Raw genomic sequence first — 19,607 nt, 5'->3', positions numbered from 1 at the left:
CTAAAAAGTTTCAGTGGACACAGTTATCGCTCAGAAGACCTCAGCATATGAGAAAACAGCTGTGAATTTCATCCATACTTGCTTTGGCTGAAATTTCTCACCAACACTTAATGACAGCCAGGAGAAACGATGTAAGGTGTTTCAGGAATGTTACCTATTCCTCATCCCCAAAGCCTACATAAAGGAAAAGGCTCTGAAGGGAAACCTACAATTGAGCTCCTAAAGTAAAAATCAGATGTGATTAACGGTTTGAGTAGTTTAGTACAAACATGCCATGTTCTCTCTACTGAAACTAATACATCTAACTGATTTATCCTAGAACAGGTCAATATCTAATAAGAACAGTTGAATTCCCTGAAGTGAATGAGTATTTTAACTCCCACAAACACACACACACACAGTTCCTGGCTAAGTCTATTTAAAATTACATTTAGCACAACAGACAACATATAGAATACGAGTGAGCAAGAGATGACCTCTGGCATGATGAGATGACCTCTGGCATGATGAGATGAAACTCCACCAGACACATAACCTGAGCCAAAGAAAATGTCCACAGGCATCAGGACAAAGATGATACCAAAGGATTTGAGGATGACAATAGGAAAAGTTTGTGGAAATCCCTCCTAATGGCAGAACCTTACTTTAGAGGTGAGGAATTTAACAAGTGAAGCAAAGAAGACACCCAAGTTGTGGCAGGTGGCAGTTGCATACATAAAGGCATCATGTACTGTGTCAGCGAAGGAAAAAAGAGCTTCTCTGTTCACATTTGAAGGCAGGTTTGCTTCTCATACATAAGCAACATATAAGAATCATCCCACAGAGATGGAAAATAAATGCATCATTCTAAGAAAAGCTCAGTTAGACACTTAGAACTTACTATGGAGATTAATTCAGCTAATGTGATCCAGAGGTAAATATAATCAGACTGAACAGCAGCAAAAACAGAATGGGTACTAATTCTATCCCATGACAGAGGAACAACACGTGCAATCTGCTACAAAGCTCTCTAACTACAGAACCACATTCCAGTGGGTAAGACCTTTCTTGACTATTGATGGAGAGCACACATCCAGGGAAGTACTCCCCATTTTCCCTTCAGTCCAAAGGTTAGAGATTCTTATTACATTACCCCAATCCAAGACATTCCAGGAAGGTGTGCATTCTATATGAATTGAAAAACCTATGCATGGGTTTAGGACTGAGCTCAGGACAGAAGATCAAATCTAAGCTAGTAAAGAGAAAGAAACTGCTAGGCTTCATGATGTGCATTAAATGGCACGGTTGAAGACAACAAAAGACTACAGCTCATGCTTCTCACTCACGAGACAAATCAATATTAAAAGAAAAAAAAAGGAGGTGTAGAGTTAACTCAAGCATATTACAAATAAAAGAAAAACTGTTAAATAAATGCTTAAAAGAATTAATGTCAAACTTAGCTACCGTTACCCCCACATTATTTCCCTGCCCAAACAAACATTACGAAGTCAGAAATCTCAGCTTGTCAGAACAGGTGCTCTGACCTCCTGTTCTTAAACCCAGACATTTTCTGCTCCAACAGCTCTCTCAGGCTTCCTCTCTTCCAATTCAGGAGCACACATGTCAAGTGACACGACCAAAGATGGGGACAACCTCCAAAAAAGCCTTATGATAAAGTAAGACCTTACAGAAGCCTCAGAAAAGTCTCCATGTGAAACAGTGCACCATGGCCTCTATCCCACTGCATGCATCCTGTCAGTGGGCTGCAGATCAGGCTCACCAGCTGCCCCATGAGGTCACAGAGCTGGCAAGAAGCACAAGTTGCTTGGCAGAAGAATGAGATTCAAGCCAATTTATGGGACAGCCCAAAGCAACAGCCAACACCAGCCACCCTTGCTGAGTAAGATTTCATGGATACGGTTACTGTGGGAAAGTCTCTGGGTTAAGAGACATTATTGCCTCAAGCCAGCTCTGTAAGAAAGACCGGTGCTGGGATTTGTTCTCCTGATATGAATTTACAGCATTATGAAAGGACAAGCCTCTAGTGACAGGAGACAAACCAGGAAGTTGATGTTTGTACAGGAACAGCACACACTGGTAAGTGATAGACTTGCTATCTTTACTGTATTTTCAGAGCCCAAGACGTCACAGCTTTATATTACACAATGCTACTTCTCAGTGTCACGTCCCACCTTTGCACTCAGATATTACAAATGGTTCACCAGGTACAATGCACAGGGAACAGAACACATTTTACAGATAAGTAATGCTACCAAGGATATAATCCAAGGCATACTCCTTAGTTTCCTTGGGCAGTACTTCATTTTGATTACAGCGCAGGTACAGTCCTCCTTCTCAATATATCCTAAACAGTGCTACAGCTGATCTAACAAAATACACTGTAAAGACTAAGTACTCATCTCACAGTATGATGCTACAGTCTGTTAGAAAGATAATGTCAACTGTGCACTGAGTGGCAGACCTTAAATTTCAGCATGAGCGCAGAATGCCCATTTGCCTGGAAAGCAAAGCAGTTTCTTTCACTCCTGAAAACAGTTCCTAAGTATACCTGTGCATGATATACCTCAAGGACAGATGTTAAAAAAAAAAAGTAAATAAAAATTGAGACATCACCTCCTAATAGCCTTTAAAATATTCACTACAGCTAAGGCATGATGACGTACACATTCCTCGGAGCAGCACTCAGAGCTTTAGCATTTCCTGCTCTCAGCACCTGCTTGCAAACTTGGACTATCCCAGGCCATGCCAGCACAGCTGAGCGAACACAACCATCCCTTCTTTCCAAACTACAAATTGCACACCTAGTCAGCCCCTGTATTTTGCCAATGCAGTGAATCTAATGGCAAAGATGAGCAAAGGAGCTGTCCCTCTACTTGTCTCCTCCATCTGCAGTTATACAGGTGACTGTCACTTAACAGCAGAAGGAGTTCTGAGAGATGGAGTAGCTGGAAAGACCACATTCTAGTGTCTCTAATTGTAAGCAAAAAGCAATGGGATCCTCCCACACAAACCCAGCACAGATGCTGCACACATGTTACTATGTTGTCTAGGTCATGACGACTCCAGTCTTATTCCAGAACTTATGTGAAAACCTGAAACCACTGAAGTGTAGAACAATAACATCTAAGTGTATAACAATGAGGCATTTGGAACCCCTATTTAAAAAGTAAAGGGATGCCTTAGTGACCCAGTGGCAAACAGACCGAGTATGGCTTTTAGTCAGCCCCATCTGGCTTCATGGATCAACAGAGGCAAGGAGAGCTTAGAAGTATTTTGGGGCTACATATACACTATATTTATTTTTTATTTCTTATATTTACTTGTGTTTTTGCATGCTTGCTGTTTATGTACAGGAACTATTTACATGAGAAATAAGAAAATATTCTTAAGTAGCAAAAAAGGACAAGATTGAGAAATCTGGTTATTAAGCAGTTGAGGTCTACAGTGAAGACTGCAATCAGTCCTGTCCCTAAAACTCAGCTAATGCCTCAGACAGCTCGAGTTATGAGAGTCTGCTTATAGAAACAACATTTAAATTTCAACCACAGGAGCTACTGTAACCTCACTGCTAAGGAGTGACCTGAACCAGTTGAGAAACCCTTAATCTAAACAGACTCAGTGCTATAGTTGTCCTGGTCTTTCCCTAGAGAACTTGGTTGGTACAACAACTGCCTCAAGTAGGGGACCATTAAGATGCACTGAAATAGTTATGCTAGTGAAATCTAGTATGAAAATAAACCGTGCCAAAAGAAGACATCTTTACTCAGCTTAACCCAGCTAATCTGGGACAAAAAGGAGGCAAAATTTATTTTCAGGTGAGCAGAAAACCCACCCCTGCTAAAACATCTTTCTCTGACCTGTTTGTGTAGTAGGAAATTATATAAAAATTGCCATGTTGGCATAAGTACAGTGGTAAATGCATTTCCAGAGTAGAAAAGATTTCAGACACTTTTAGAGAAGTGAGAATAAACAAACATGATGCGTAAGACTTGTATTAATTTCTACACTGTTCTGTAGAAGGAAACAGATGAAGAATGGTTGAAAGAGATTCTGAACAGTCACCTAATCTGTCCTGGAGAAGCAGCCAAGCATCAACTATTTCTGGTAAATCTGTTTGTCTATCTTGTTCTTACAAATAGTGACAGGGATGCTGCCCGATACTGTGTTTATAAACTGTTGCTTACCTACTTCTTCAACGATCCCTTACTGATCTTAAAATTCTAATGGACTTCTTTCACAGAGAGTGAAGCAGATGTATAAATCTAAAGGCTATATGGGCTGCAGAAGGACAGGTGTTTTTGCTAAAGCAGCATTTGTGATGGGGAACAAAAACACACATGTAGTCTAGTGTTAATCCGCTCAACTTTTATTGGCAAAGGCACAGCTTCAGCCACTTCCATGTATCCTGCAGCAGATGAAAAGAGAAATCATCAACTTCCATAGGAAAGACAATTTACCCTGCACCCACAAAAGGGTTCAAGAGATCAGAAGTGCATTATAACAGATCAGAAGCATCCTTATACACAGAAGCAACTTGAAAGTGTAGAATAAAAAGGGAAATCCTGAAACAAGCAAAAAACAGAGAGGAGGCACATGGCTGCACCAGATGGCAATATGCAGATGAATGGGATACACAAAGTATTATCTTGGAAAGCTGTTGGCAGAGAAAGATGGAAAATCACAGGAGGTCAGCTGGTTAGAAGAAAAACTGGGAGAGGAAGACAATAATAAGGTCTGGAAGATGGTATAAGCACACACCAAGGACATGGTGTCTAACTGAGAAGAATTATACACAGCCCAACTGCTGAGGTTGCTGACACAAATCGTGGCTCCTTCCCAAACCCCTGGAAGCACAGCCTGATAGAGCTGCTAAGAGCACATCTCCTAAGCACACTATCAGTGCAAGATACGAATTCTGACCATTAACAGCGAAGCAAGGGTATCTGAATGGAAAAGGAAGAATAAAAAACAAACAGGCATCCTGACCTGCTAATTGGTAAAATCAAAGATTTTTAGATATGGAGTAAAGCCCATTGTGTAAATCAGCAAGGTGGCTTAGAATGGCCTTCTAAAAACCATTTCTTCCAAAAACATGGTCCTCCCTTCTGCTGCTTTTCCTCACGTGTTCTCATTACTCTGCCTGATGCTCTTTCTTTAGATGGTAATCCCAATCTACTCTGGGTTTTAGGAGGGTCCCTCACAGCAGAAGGAAGAGAGTATGTGTCCAGAGCTGAGAAATACCACCACCTCTTCTAAGCTAAATTAAAATTGGTTAAGATGTGTTATGGTTTTAGGATTTTCAAAAAATCATAAAACCGTAACAAGATGTCCTGGGCATGGTTTGATGGCACATCAGCTTACTTTTTAAACATTCAGCTAGCATTTTTAACGTGTACACAGTCCTTGCATTATCATAACAACAGAATCCTTCACACTTACATACCTGTACTGCATAGCTGTCATTTGCCAGCATATAAAATCAACAAAATCTTACACCATATTCTAATGTGAACTCGAACACATTATTCTTCATCTTTCATTAAATCAAATTCCTGGTAACAATATACAGCTTAAGAGGTATTGTCTTTTTAGATAACCACCAGGAAAAAAAAAAAAAAGCCAAAACCACAACAACACAAGCTAACAAAAAAAAGTCCAGAAAACACTAATGCTTACCGTTCCAGGCCTTGTGAAGTCAATACTTTGTGCCACACTTTGCCTCATCTGATTGCTAAACAGGCGAACACAAACACTTTGAAGATATTCTGGTGTGATCTACAAATCAGGAAACATAACAAGAGAACAAGATCATATAAAACTTACACTTTTACCAGGCAAGTCTTTACACACCACAGATTTTTTGAAGGCTAGAAAACAGTCTCTCGAAACTCACTGATGCAAGAGCAAGGTATGTACTGAAACTACTGTTTCATTCAGAAATTAAGAGAAATGTAAACTCTCTCCACTGGGGAATAAGTTATGCCTTTGAGAACTTGCATTAAGTGCTTTCAGAATCTAGAGAAAAACTGAATTTGTTACACCAGTGCTTGGCAATCAAGAGGTAAGTTCTCTAATACTAAGTAAGAAACACTTTTATGTTTTGCACATAAGCAACAACCTGTTGAAATGTTACCTACCTAAAGAGCAGAACTTAACTCACAGTTGTACAGAAGAGAGAATAAACATGAGTTACATTTTACAGTGAAGCAAAGTTCTGTACTGCATCTCAGTGGGTTTAGGTTTTTTGTTTTAGGATATCTACACCACAGGATAATTGCTTAACTAAAGAATACTTATTTGCTGGCCAGAACATATGAAAGAGATTATAGGAAAGGAAATGGAGATGCTTCTGATATTCATAGGCATATAGCAAGAAAGTAAAACTCTTCAAATTCATAATGCTGTAATTTCTGCATTATTTTACTCAGTGTTCAGCTCTACTCTGGACTCAGAAGTGACAGAAACAAAGAATATAACGAAAGAGCACCATCAGCTGGACATGTCTGGGAAGGATCAAACACCTTCAGTTGAGAGGAGGAAGGTACGTAGAGTCGTTTCAGCTAGCAGCACAGGAACTCCAAGGTCATTCTCCCTGCTAACTCACAGCTCCCTTAAAACCATCTAGAGGCTGTTACAAGAATCCTCTGCAGGTTATACTGAACTTACAAGTACGGAGGTATTCTTGCACAAAAGATGAAGCACAAAATCATCTTTGTACAAAAAAATATCCAAAAGAAAGCCATACCTTTTCCAGTCACATACACGTGTGGCCATGTAGTACAGTGAATAACCCTTTCACTTCTCATGCCCGTTCCCTTTACCAATTGTATTAACAAGCTCAGCTTAGCAGTGAAGTGAGTAGATATCTGTGTCAGCTCTCACCATTTTGCCATTGACTGTGGCCTCCAAGGAATCCACAAGCTCTGCAGTGACTCCAATGAGATTATGGTAGTCTGCTTGCATTTTGTTAAAACGCTTCAAGTAGGTCATGGTCCTGTGCTCTGACTCCACTAACTGTTGATGTAGATGTTGCAATGTTTCTGTCAGAATAACAATAAAAAGGAAATAACATCACCTTTAGCAGCAGAGGAACTCAGAAGCATTTTTATTTACTGCTCTGAACAGACAACTAATTCCTCTTCCTGGTTGTGAACCATGATCTTTGAGGAAACCAACACACTCTTCCATAACTCGTTCTTTCTGTAAAGATACAGGGCACACCTTTCTGTGTCACAGAACTGCCGAGAAACATAACTGACACATGAAGAAAACTTTGGGATCTCCACCTGCAGTATCCTACAGCACCATAAAGTTTCACAGCACAGTTAACACTGTGTTTAAAAAAAGCACTTAGCTGAATACCTCGCACCTATGATAAACAAGCTGTGGAGAAAGTATGCATAGTTATTTACAAACAGAACTGCCCCTTGCTATTTACTCCCCTGCTCTCTGAACTTCGGCACAAACCTCTGCTCTGTTCCACAATGGCCAGCATACAGATAGCAATCATCAGCAGAGGGAGAAAAGGAGAGTCTAAGTGGTGGATCAGCACCATGACTACCTTGCAAAGCCTCCTCAAGCTGTGTTCTGTTGAGAGAATTGAGCTATTCTGCAGGTAGAGATATACTAATTATGTACAGATATTTGTGAAGTAACCGTACAGAAAGCTGCTGGCTGAGAAACAGGTTCAGAAAGCAATGGACATGCAGACTTAAGAGATAAAACTGCCAAAAAATACTGCTCAAATAGAGCTGCCCAGAAGACTGGCATTACAAATGACAAGGATGCACTGTTAGATAGCTTCATGAATTCTGATGTTGGAAATTGCTTTAAAATCTTGTCTTCTGGATTTTTAGCGTTTTTGAAGTAAGCTGCTTTTATCCCATTCATATGAAAATCAATAGATGGCAGAGCAGCTTATCTTTACTCTCAGAAAATTTAGCAAGATGATCTTTTTAATGGGATCTTTTAGAGAAAAAAGTGCACTAATAAACTTCAGCTAAAAAGCTTTGCTATAAATTTACAGTATTAAAATAATGCACGGAATACAGAGAAGATACATTTTCTTCAAATCCATATTTTTTCCAAGATTTTTAAGTTTTAAAAAAGAAGTTATTTTACTTTCACAGCTCCCTTCCATTTAAGAATGACTCCTTTCATTCCTGAACCAGTATTCTGCAGCTGCAGGACTTAGGAGCCATACTTTACATCAAATGCAAATTGAGGCACCCTATTTTTTTTGTACCTTCTGGGAGGGAGAAAAAGAAAAGCAATGTGAAATAATAGTGGCTGGGACAAGGAATGGTCCTGTTCTAATCCAGCAAAACTCACCTGAAAAAAAAACATCTTGTGTCTCAGTGAGCAGCTCTCAGAGGTACATGAAGTGACCTTGCTGAGGGTGTCTAACTTTTTACAGTTCTCAAGCTGTTAAAACTATCCCAACTACTACCAAATTTCCTCAACAACAAAAAGAGTTAAGATAGATTACACGGATGATACAAGTTATTATTTCTTGATAATGATAATTCAGCTTTGGGTAAATTTTTACTCTATTGTCATCACTGCTAAATAGTTACCACTGATTTTGTATCATAGAGCTCCAAAACAAGAACGCTTCTCTAAATGAATAAATACATCCATTACATCAAGCAAGCCACTCATCCATTACATCAAGCAAGTCACTCCTCAGCAATTTTATTTCTTTGTCTGGTTGAGCAGATTGGAATGCATCTTTATTTGATTGAAATACAAAATTTTCCAGGGGATATATCCAGAATGCAACTTTCAATCAGAGGAAAGTCTGAAGCAACACGCCACAAAGACATAAATCCCACTCATCGTTTGCTTCCATTTCATATCCTAATACAGAGAATTTCCAGTGATGAAGATCTGTCCTCCAACTATAGGGAGTATAATTACATACACAAACCTCAGTATAACTCACAAACGCTGGTCTTGGCCATTAAGAAGCAGGTCCAACATACCCATGGTCTGTTAAACCCAGGGATTATCAATTATAAACACAGGTCTTTACTGAGGAAAGGCAGTCAAAGAGAGGAATCAAAAGTCATGACACATCTCGCATTTTTTACATCACTATGTTCTCAAACATTAATTTTACTAAAAAAGGCAAAGTATTTTGTGAAAGTTCCTCTTACTACTGAGGCAGGAAGCTTTCAGTGTGGCCATGTAACTGACCCATGTGCAGACAGATGCAGAAAGAGCTGGTCCTCTGTTGCCCCATTTTCTTCCCTTGCATCCTTATCATATTCCCATAATCAATACCAGCATTTGTGCAGACAGACCAGGAAGCTACCAGGCTAGGTAAAAATCAACACTTACTTGCTAGCAATGATCAAACTGTACCTGCAGCACGAGGCACAGTTGCACGGCACATCTGCCTCCTTTTTTCCCTCTCTCTGAATACAGACAACACTTTCTTACTGCCAATTTATAATACGCTAAGCTTAGAGAGGAATAAAGAAAGCTCCAGACCTAAGACCTACCATAACCATGATTTATATGCAAGAGGAAAGAGGGGCCAATAAAGGGCAGATGACTAACTTCCTCGCGTAGGAAGGTACAGCACACAGAAAAGCCAGTGACTGCCAAATGAAGATTAGGCATCTTATGAACTTCTGCATGTTTCTACCTGTTTTCTTGACGTGCTCTCTCTTGTGTGTAATCATGTCTGTTCGTTTGCCAAGTCTTTTTAATGCCATGACTCCAGATCCTATGAGCAGCCAAGGAGTTACACACACTGTTCTACAATAAGCTTTTCTCTCTAAGCCAGAAGCTGCTTGTTACTCTCTATGACAATTCACCTATACCTCAAACATGCTTCCTGAGCTTCTGCTTGCTCTCCCCATCTCTCCGATCTCTGCCTGTCCTCACATCCTTTGCTAGAAGCAGACTCTGGCCATGTTGAGCTCCTGTGTGCAATGCAGTGGAGCTCGCAGTAGAGAGAGGAGTTTCAGGGCCCTGCAGCTGCTGCCAGACACCAGGGCACCTCAGCCAACTCAGGATACTTTGCTCCTGAGAGAGCCAGGAGCTGCCTCAGCTCCCAGCTGCTCACCTCATTTCTGTAGAAATTACAATCGATATTTGGAACAGGCAAACTTCCCCGTTAACAGTCACTCAGGATAATATATATCTGGATAGAGGTACGTTGTGCCTAACACACTTCCCCCATAATGGTGGAAGACCAGCTGTGAACTTAAGCACAAATTTGTAATGAGCACAGATTTGCAGCTGAGCATTTCACAAACCCTTCTTTCCCTCCATTCCTGTTAGAGCAAAGGATGCACAGAAAGCCTGAAGCTCTTGTTAGAAGCCAACCTTTCTGCAATTCTCTCTCCACTGAACTGAAAACATCAGGGTGAGCTGTAAGTTGAGCCCACACGGGTGGCTTTGGAAGTCATAAAGCTACTAAAGGGTTTTGTAGCACATGGGCAGAGAGACAGAGACTGCAGCAGGTTAAACAGGAAAGGTGCATACGTGAAGCTCTCCAGGACACCCTCCAAAGAATATGCACCACCCCATCCAAATTAGAAGTGCTTCAGTATGTGACATTAACAACTGGCAACTACTCACTAAAGGCCAGTTAAAGGAATTTTCACCGTCATCTGTCACCTATCGCTTCTCTGTACATTTCTCCTCCACTGATAAAACAAACTTCTCCACTGGTGAGTCTGCGCTGTGGATCCCACGCTACCTGAGAGGCATGCTGCAGAACTAACCTCCCCCACCCCATACTTTCCTATGACACAAGCCTCAGATAACCTTTATAAAACATCCAAACCAAACCAAGCATGAGGGCGTACAGCAGAGCTGCCAACTAAGGCTGCGTGGATTCAGTACCACGAAAGCCTCTGTGCTTATACAGACTACAGAACTTAGGAAAATAAAGAATAAATAAAAATAAATAGGCTCTAAATAACTCAGGCCCAATCATACAGCTATCTATTTCCAATCAGAATATGGAATTAATGCCTTCAGGAAACTCCATGACAATGGAAAAAAAGTGACTTTTGGAAAAAAAAAATATATATATACATATATATATATCTGCAAAGATCTCTTTATTACTTGATTAAAGTCTAATGCAATTACTACAGCACAAAATTAAAGAAAATGCCTGGACCTCACTCCGGGAGATGAACCTCATTTTCTTGCAAATTCAATCTATAAAGAATAAATTCTTGAGGGAAAACCACTTTTCCTAATAGGAAGAATAATTTTAGGAACACAAGCTGGGCTCATACAAATCCCTCCCAATAAACTGAACAATGAAATTTGAATGAAAAAAAATGAATTAAAAGTGGCTTGGGAACATAAACTATTTATTGATCTTCAAAAGGCACATACTCCAAATGCCATCAGCATCTAATGGGATTTTGTGCTGAAATACCATTTTTAGAGGACCCCAAATCACTGAGACACAGAAGTGTTTATGAGCAACTTACCTAAAAACACATCAGAGAACTGTGCTTAGATTACAATGTTCTTATTAAGAGACACTTCAGAGACATCAAATTGTACTATTTTAAGAGCTGAAACAGGATAAGTGAAGAGGAACAAAAATCTACTTTCTCTATGAAGGTCTGACAGTCTACAGAAGAACTGGCTGAGATCTGAAGTCTAGAAGATGCAGGCAGGCATAAGCAGGTGCTGAAAACAAACCTGAGGAAACTTATTCTAATTGCAGCTAAAAACAGAGCTGGCAAGCACTTCGTGCAGTCACTTGTTTTTACTGTAATTTTATTTCAGGACAGAACAGTCATAAAACACAAATGGGCCCTCCCACCCCCAGTCCATGCCCGTGCTCAACCCTGCAGACCTCAAGCAGTCCAGCACAGAAACAGAGGTATGGATTCCAAGGAATTTGTTGCCGTGCATCAGAAAGTTTCCCTGTCAGTGTAGGCCTACTTCCCACTGCTATTACAGCCCCTGATAATCTTAAACAATATCCTTATCACACCTCAGCATTTACCTTTATTGCACTGCCCATTCTCCTTCTGTTGTATGAATAGGAGCTGTTCAGGAAAAAGCCTTTCCTCTTGCACAAAGAAATTCAACCACCTGGTAAACCCAACCAAGCCAGATATTCTTACAGATCTGAGCAACAGCCAAAGCACAATGCTTCATGGAAAAGCAATAGTACAGGAGATGAAAATAAATACATACAAATCTTTTAAGTGCACAATGTTCATTGTTAGATAGACATAAAATTTCTTGCTGGCCTTTACACATGTCAGGCCCCACTCTGAAGATCTAGTAACTCCAGACTAAATATATTCACTATAAATATCAAAAGTCAAACTGTTGATTACACACAAAATCAGCATACAGACATGCAGATGTTCTAGACCAAGTAATGCATTTTTATAGTAAAGAGATATTCAGGGTTCAGTTGGGATCCAGTCCATTACTCCATAGAGAGGAATAATGAGAGAGACAATTTTCTCTAACTGCTCTGTGTCACACACACACAAACAGCTGTGATATGGAAGAGAGAGCAGACTGTTTTGATTACTGCTCCTCATCCTGGAGGACAGACAAGAACAGAACAGGAAGAATAACATTTCCAGCTCAGTACCAGTGTGTGTGATGTTTTAGGATGGAGTACATGTATGAGGATTTAAACCTTACCTGTTAAAAAAGCTAGAGACAAAGACTCATTTAGTTCTCTCTGCCTTGCCCTTAACCATCCTGACCAAAAATGGAGAACGTAATCTTGTCACCCACATAGTCAGTCAGCAAATTTAGGTCTGACAGCACAGCTTAAACAGTGTCATTGGAAGAAAAACAGTCTGAAACACAACTTACTTAGTAAAATAGTCATCTCTGGAAGCCTTGATCAGTCCTGGAAAACATTCAGCTAGTCCCTGAAAGGGCTAACTGAGAACACTGAGAGCTTTAAAAACACAAAGAAGGGACTCAGGTTTGGCATAGCCTGTACTTCATACTTGCAAGCAAAGAATGGTCACACAATAGACACGTAGCTGCACATCCACCCATATACTGTCTTTCATAACTGTTGAAAACAGGTTTTTTCTGAATATGGAATATAAACAATGTTTCCTACCGTAAAAGACATGGAACTGTAATGTTTCTGCAATTGCATAATAAATCTTCCAGCATATTCTTCCAATAAATCACACTGCCTCTTTACAGTAATTCTAATGATCTTCAAAGTATTTTCTCAAAAGGATACAAATAAAGTGAGAAGCCTGGGAGTCTGGCTGGCTTTGAGAGTGAGACACAGGAACTTTTCCAATCTTGTCCTTAAATCCAATGTCCAAGAATCCTTCAAAACAAAAACAAATGATGACAGCTGTTCACCAAATATGTACACTTTGCTGAAAGTACTGCTTGGATCACATCAACCTTCCACTAGTAAACAAGGCAGCCAACATTGTAGTGAGAAGATTTTCCTTTGCTGTGACTGAACCAAATGCGTTAGCTAACTACCCCGAAAGTATGTCAAAGTGGACTTAATATTTCAAGATGTCTAAAATGATGACAGAGCTTTAGTTCAAGTTTAAAACTAATACGTAGTATCACTGTCTCATATGCATGTGCAACAACTGCTTTTCAATTAGAAGCTCTTTAAAATATAAGCACTTGATAAAAAGGTGATGTGAATGTCACATTTTTTAAAGTAAGTAAGACACGAACCACTTTCCATTCTTCACTTCTCAAAAGGAGAGCACTGAAGTCATCATTTACTCCCAATAAGATCTGGGATTTCACTTTCCATCCATAGCTACTGGAAGCGTCATGATGTGACATCAGTGATCAGTGTGCAACATTTCCATGATGGATTTGGAGGACAAAAAAAAACAGAATTCTCCCAAGAAAAGACAGAGCAACACATCAACCACGCACTGGAATGCTGTCTGACACAGTGTCTCTTAAATGTGGGAAAACAAGAGTTAAGGAAAAAAAAAACCCACATCTAAGAATTCATCAATTACTCTTTTCTTGTATTTCAAAACATTAGTTCTGTTGGTTTCTGCTTGATTTAAAACAGATTTAAAGCCAACAGATGAAAAAGAAATGTCTTCCAATAAGTGAAAAAGCAGTATCATCCAACAAGTAGCAGGAGCTGCTTAATTTACTGCTGTATATGTATACACTGCAGGCTGTTCTTGCAGCTCAAACTCGCCCATATTTCACCACATTGGACAGCACACAGAACTTACTTGCTGCATTCACCCATTCAGTAAGAAGACATTAGTACACTACAGGATGTCACAGATTACCAAAGGAACAGTGTCTGTTACAGAAAGAAGTGTATATTATTTTTCAAGATGTATTAAACAGTTAGGAACTCCAGCTATATAAAGCATGAGATGTCTGAGAAGAAAGGTGCCTAAGAACACTGCTTAGTAGAGGAGTCACTCACTGCTGTTCTTTCTCAAATGTAAAACAACCTGTGCTTCCACACTAACCCACAGTCACACAGCCAGTTGTACAGTTCCCACAAGAAAACGTGAGAGGCTGTAGACTTAGAGCTTGGATACTGAGTTACTATGAATAAGCCAGAGGATCCTGTCTTAGATAAGGTATTAAAAACAATAATCTGGTAAGTGTAATTAAAAAAGCAGCCATAGCCCAACTCTGAGGTCAACCAGCACGTCTCATTATTTATAGCTAGTCCCAAAGGAAAATTGCAGTACATGCCTTTTTTGGTGTTAAACTGGAGCTCCTCATCAGCTGCTGCATCCAAAGTCAGCCCCAGGCAAGCATCACTTGGGCTCTGATTTTATATCAAGAAGCATGTGGCTGAAACACAGGCTAAGAACACCCCCTCCCACCACAAGCACTGTGCACAGCTCCCCCGGTGAGAGAGCACAACTGCCCACGTGGTGGGACAGTGAGGCACAAGCACATAACCCAGCAAAACTTCACACATACTTTACAGATGTGTACGTCTGGGCATGTATATACACAGGAGCTCTATGCACAAATTCATCTGCAACAAAGCAGTTCAATTTCTTGATCCAGCTCGAGAGCAGCAGCATAACCATCTGTTTGCTGCACAGCTAAGTCAGCATACTCTTTTTCACTACAGGAACAAGCCCTCAGGGGGTGGAATGTGGGAAATACCCTCTGCAGGAACTGTCACTGGTTTATAAGCACAGCTCTGGGCAACATCTGCAACCACCACTCCCCACACACTGCCCAGAGTGCTGCCAATGGGAGTGCATTTGGTTACCCCTTCACCAACAGTAACAGCTGATTATGAGACTTACAGGAGTGCATCTGGAAGTCTTTATTTTAAAGTTCAACCACGCTAACTTTTAAGCTTTCATCTCACCTCGCATGTGAGTGCCTCATTACTGAACCCTGAAACAGCCAAAGGCAAAGGCTAAAGCACAGTTAACCAAAAAAATATTAACCAGGAAAAATGCCTACAGCAGGAGTCATGAAAGCACTAAACACAGCTTTGGGAAAGAAAAAACACATCTCAGAGAACACTAACTTTTTATCTATATCAAAAGAATTACATTCCGAATTTCTGTTGCAGGAAGATTACTTAACTATCTGATTTTCTCTTTTTCCATATTAAACAAAGCTGAATGAAACTGTATCAGTTCCCTTATGCCTAGCTATCACGTTTTAAAACCAAACTAAATATACATAGATGGTGGGGTACCCTGGGCAACATCTCAAAGCATGGAAGTGGAATTGAACTACTCTGTGGTGATTCCCATAAGCACAGTGTTGTGTGGAAAGGAAGAGACACAAAGCCAGCACACCAGTCAGGGCTCAAGTAAAGAGAAAGTTCATTTAAGATGTTACTCTGTACCTGACAGCACCCTCACAGCCCTCCCTCCATCAAATGTATGTTCTTTTATGATTGTACAGCTGTAGTTAAAGGAAACAATAAAAGCAATTGCCAAATCAAACATCATCCAATGCCTATCACCCTGTGGGAAAAAAAAAGCAACACAAAAGCAACATCATAAATACCATCTCAACAAACTACACACCTACCTGGAAAAGTTCTTTAAATGAAGGATGCACCATGGGGTTAGGAACAAAAGGCAAAGCATAGAAGGGAAGAAACTCCGTAGCCTGGCTCAGGGCAGTTCCTTTTGTTTCCAAGTATGCTTTAAAATGAGAAGTCCTTTCCTCAAGTTCAGATTTGTCCTACAAAATAAAGCCACACATTTATTCAGAAGACTGCCATTCTGAACGCACTGTAAAGCACGTAAATATAAGCAGAGACAAAAACACATCTATTGCAAATTAGAAATTCCAGCATATTTGTTATCTAAAGAAACATTTATTGAACTGGAGTGTATTACACCTTGTTTCCACTACTTAAAAAAGGTAATTAACAGATGTTGTTGTTTCTATTATCCAAACTCAAGAAGAGAGGGACAATTGCCTTTTGGATGTTGATTGTACCTCCCCACTTTTGGGTAGATACTTAAATCAGTGTCACTTCCACACTCAAGACTGAGGGAGAATATCTACCCAATTTTAGGTGTGCTTCATTTCAGTGATAACTGCAGCTGAAAAAATCCAGTCACATTGCACCAGGAAGTGACACAGAGAGAAGAAATCACTGACTCAACACCCACATGCACCATGAAAAGCAAGAGGAGGTCATTTTTTTCTTGCCATATATACTTAATTAATTTCAATATAAGACTTGTACTAAATTCAGAAGAAAGATTGTTAGAAGTGACACACATTACAAAAAGTTGTTCTCAAAGCAACTGATAACCCTTACTAATAAAATCCTTCCAGTATATTTTATTGTTATGCCTTGCAGAGAACTCTCTGCTGTCTTTGGACTTACTGTTAACAAACAGAGTGTGTTTGGATCCAGAGGCTGTATGATGAACTCCCCGAGTGTTATTCCAAGCCAGCAGCCCCAGGAAGTATACTCCTATCCTATTAGACCTATCCTATGTTTATTAGAGGTGTGAAAATAACTGTACACTGGTATTATTCAAGTTAAAATATTTCAGGAGCTCCAAGATAAGGACACCTCCAACTTCTATCTCTCTGCTTCACAATACCAGGGCCTGCTTTCAACTAGAACACAGGCTACTGCCCAAAAGCTGGATCTGTATTCTGGGATTTCTTAAGAAGCATCCCATTTTCATCCAAACTAAAGCCGAACATATCAAGCAAAACAAAAGCAATCTGAAGTTGGAACTGTGAAATAAACTTACAGGCTTTCCCACAGAGTGTTTTAAGAGGTAGGTGGCAAAGTATACGTGAAGATAGAACTCCAGCTTTTGAGCCACTGGGTCATTGTCTCGGACTGCAGATGAAATATGCTCCTCCCAGAGCTGGAAGAAAGCCTTCTGCTCGCCATTGTCAAACGCTCTGAGCAGATCTTTCTGAAAAAGGCAAAAGCATTCAGTCAAAACACAAACAAAGAGCTGCATTTTTCAACCATAAGTTAGCAAATGAAGAATCTAAGTGACATCTGAAGACTCTGAACTAAAGCATTATCCCAAATCTCCCACCACTCAGTGACCAGCTGAGTATTCTTTCTCGAGCTATCTCAAACCACTCTGACAGTGTGTATTAACTTTCATTACACGAAGGAAGGAATTTTCAAGCTTCTGCCTGAGGACTTGCCTTTACCATAAGGGAAAAATGAAAGCTTGCAGTGTCTGAAAATCAGCCTTTCTGAAGTACTTCAATCTGACAACCTGAAACAGAGCAAACCAGAACTACTGCCTCAGGTTCAAAAGGACCAGAGCTCTGCAAAAAAGAAAACTTGATGCTTCCTGCACTGAAAGAAGAGCACTAGCAGCCTTCTCCAAGTAAACAAGAATGGGTTCAGACACTTGAGATAAAGTCACTGTGGCAAAAGCTCACATGGAGTTTAGTGGACTTTGGCTGTTTTGAGTATTGCTCAGAATAAGTGCAAGCGATGCATTACCTGAACAGGAAAGGCTTTTGAATCTCTCGAGGAAACACCTGCTGTTTTAGGTAGTGGCTTCCCTTTTATCTTGCATTCCTTTGCAAATACCCTCACTGTTTCTTCAAATTCAGCAAAATCCAAATACTACAAGATAAAAACATAGAGAAACAATCATTTTTAGGTTATTAACACTTCAAAGAGGAACCCACAAATTGCTGAAGTCCTTCAAAATTTCTAGGTAGCGTGGTCCCTAAATGCTGAATGTCTGCGCAGGAGCAAGCTAAGAACTGTGCCTCACATGCTGGGAAAATGCTGTTTGAAACCTCCTCGAAAGAATGATGCTCCCCAATTTAGATACTAACTTCATTCAAAGAAGAAAAAGAACCAAAATCCATTAGTGCAGCACCTTAGCTAAACAAACAATGCATTAACTTCATTGCAAATAATGTCCTCAGGGATAGAATTTTTAAACGTGATCCTCATCTTCATAGCAGCAGTCACACAGCAGCTAGGATTCCAATCTGCTCACATTTATGAGGCTGCATATACCAAACCAATGACCAGCTGAGTACTACTCTGAAGAAGAGATCAGCAGCCTTCTGTCTTCCTCCCACCACTCACAGTCACCACATCACACATCTTCTCTCTCCCATCTCAGGAGATTTAGGCACTGGTTGCTGAGGCAAGACACCACATCTCACCTTGCAAGCTTGAATATGGCCGTAGAGAAGAGAAACAGTTTGCTTTCTTGTTGTTAACATAAACGGTGCTATATTAATGATTAAGTACTTAAAATTCTTTCTAGATTTATATGCTGAGATCCAAAAATGATTTAGGCTTCAAATTATTTTGCTGCTTTATAGTTGTTAGGCAGGAGTTAATAAGCTGTTAGCCTGCTGCACACTTAGGGCCCTAAATCAGGCTGCTAACACAGTGTTGACTGAGGCAGGAACAAGCATCACTGTTTCAAACAACAGATAACTCATCTGAAGGCAAAAGCACAGACTGCCAGAGAGATGCCCACCTTCCAAAGAGTGTTTTTTCCATAGGACCTTTTCAGGCTGCCCACAGAGCTGCAGGTGCCCCATCCCTGGAGGTGCAGCTCTGAGTGCTGGAATTCAACACTCCTGCATGTCATTTCCATCCTAAGCCATTCAGTGATCAAGCTGCTCAGCGATGCACACTTTGGAACTACGTTCTCCTGGGCAACGTGGGGAGAGGGCTGCCTCGCTGACCCCGCGTGCATTCAGCCACGGAGATCACGATCTCAGACTTTCATCCCGGGCCGTGCCAGCTCCTGGGGGCACACACCCACGTGTGACCGCGATCACGCGCAGGATTAAGCAGCAGCTGAAGGGCCTCGCAGTACCACGAGCGGGACCCGCACCCCACAGCCGCCTGCGGACGCGGTCGAGTGCTCCTTTAACAAAGGCCTCCCTGGCAACGCGCCGTGCCGCGCTCCGCGCTCGCTGCAGCTGAAAGGAAGAATCAAAGCGGACACCAACCTCTCTCACTAAGCCCAGCAACTCAGCCTCGTAAGCCAGCACGTCGCCCATCGCCTGGTAGCACCGCCGCGCTCAGCGGATGAAGCTGCAGGGAGGATCCGGCCGGCAGCAAGGCGCACTGCCGCACCTCGGCCGGCACCGCCGGACCCGAACCGGCTCGGAACTGGAGCGGCACCGCCGCGGCCTACCCGCCCGCCCGC

The 19,607-nt window shown here is 40.9% G+C and overlaps 1 protein-coding gene across 3 annotated transcripts in view; it reads right to left on the bottom strand.

Moving 5' to 3' along the window:
- The window catches only part of ARMC9 (armadillo repeat containing 9), a 57,162-nt gene extending 37,704 nt beyond the window's left edge, over positions 1-19,458 (bottom strand). For all 3 annotated transcript variants that reach the window (XR_010622928.1, XM_065748421.1, XM_065748422.1), the window contains exons 1-8: positions 19,408-19,458; positions 17,921-18,046; positions 17,199-17,369; positions 16,006-16,161; positions 13,217-13,309; positions 11,993-12,017; positions 6,883-7,040; positions 5,677-5,775 (exon numbers count right to left, since the gene is read on the bottom strand). Coding sequence is in view for 2 of the 3 variants with exons in the window: in XM_065748421.1 (XP_065604493.1) it covers positions 5,677-5,775; positions 6,883-7,040; positions 11,993-12,017; positions 13,217-13,309; positions 16,006-16,161; positions 17,199-17,369; positions 17,921-18,046; positions 19,408-19,458 (879 nt within the window). In the remaining variant the exon portion in view is untranslated. The remainder of the gene's footprint in view (positions 1-5,676; positions 5,776-6,882; positions 7,041-11,992; positions 12,018-13,216; positions 13,310-16,005; positions 16,162-17,198; positions 17,370-17,920; positions 18,047-19,407) is intronic.
- Between the last annotated feature and the right edge of the window lie 149 nt (positions 19,459-19,607).

The sequence above is a fragment of the Cyrtonyx montezumae genome, unplaced genomic scaffold (genome assembly GCF_038088225.1).
Source record: "Cyrtonyx montezumae isolate F1298 unplaced genomic scaffold, pur_monq_1.0 scaffold_5, whole genome shotgun sequence".
NCBI classification, from domain to species: Eukaryota; Metazoa; Chordata; class Aves; order Galliformes; family Odontophoridae; genus Cyrtonyx; species Cyrtonyx montezumae.
The sequence above is the reverse complement of the archived record's forward strand: the minus strand, read 5'-3'. Positions and strand labels throughout refer to the sequence as shown.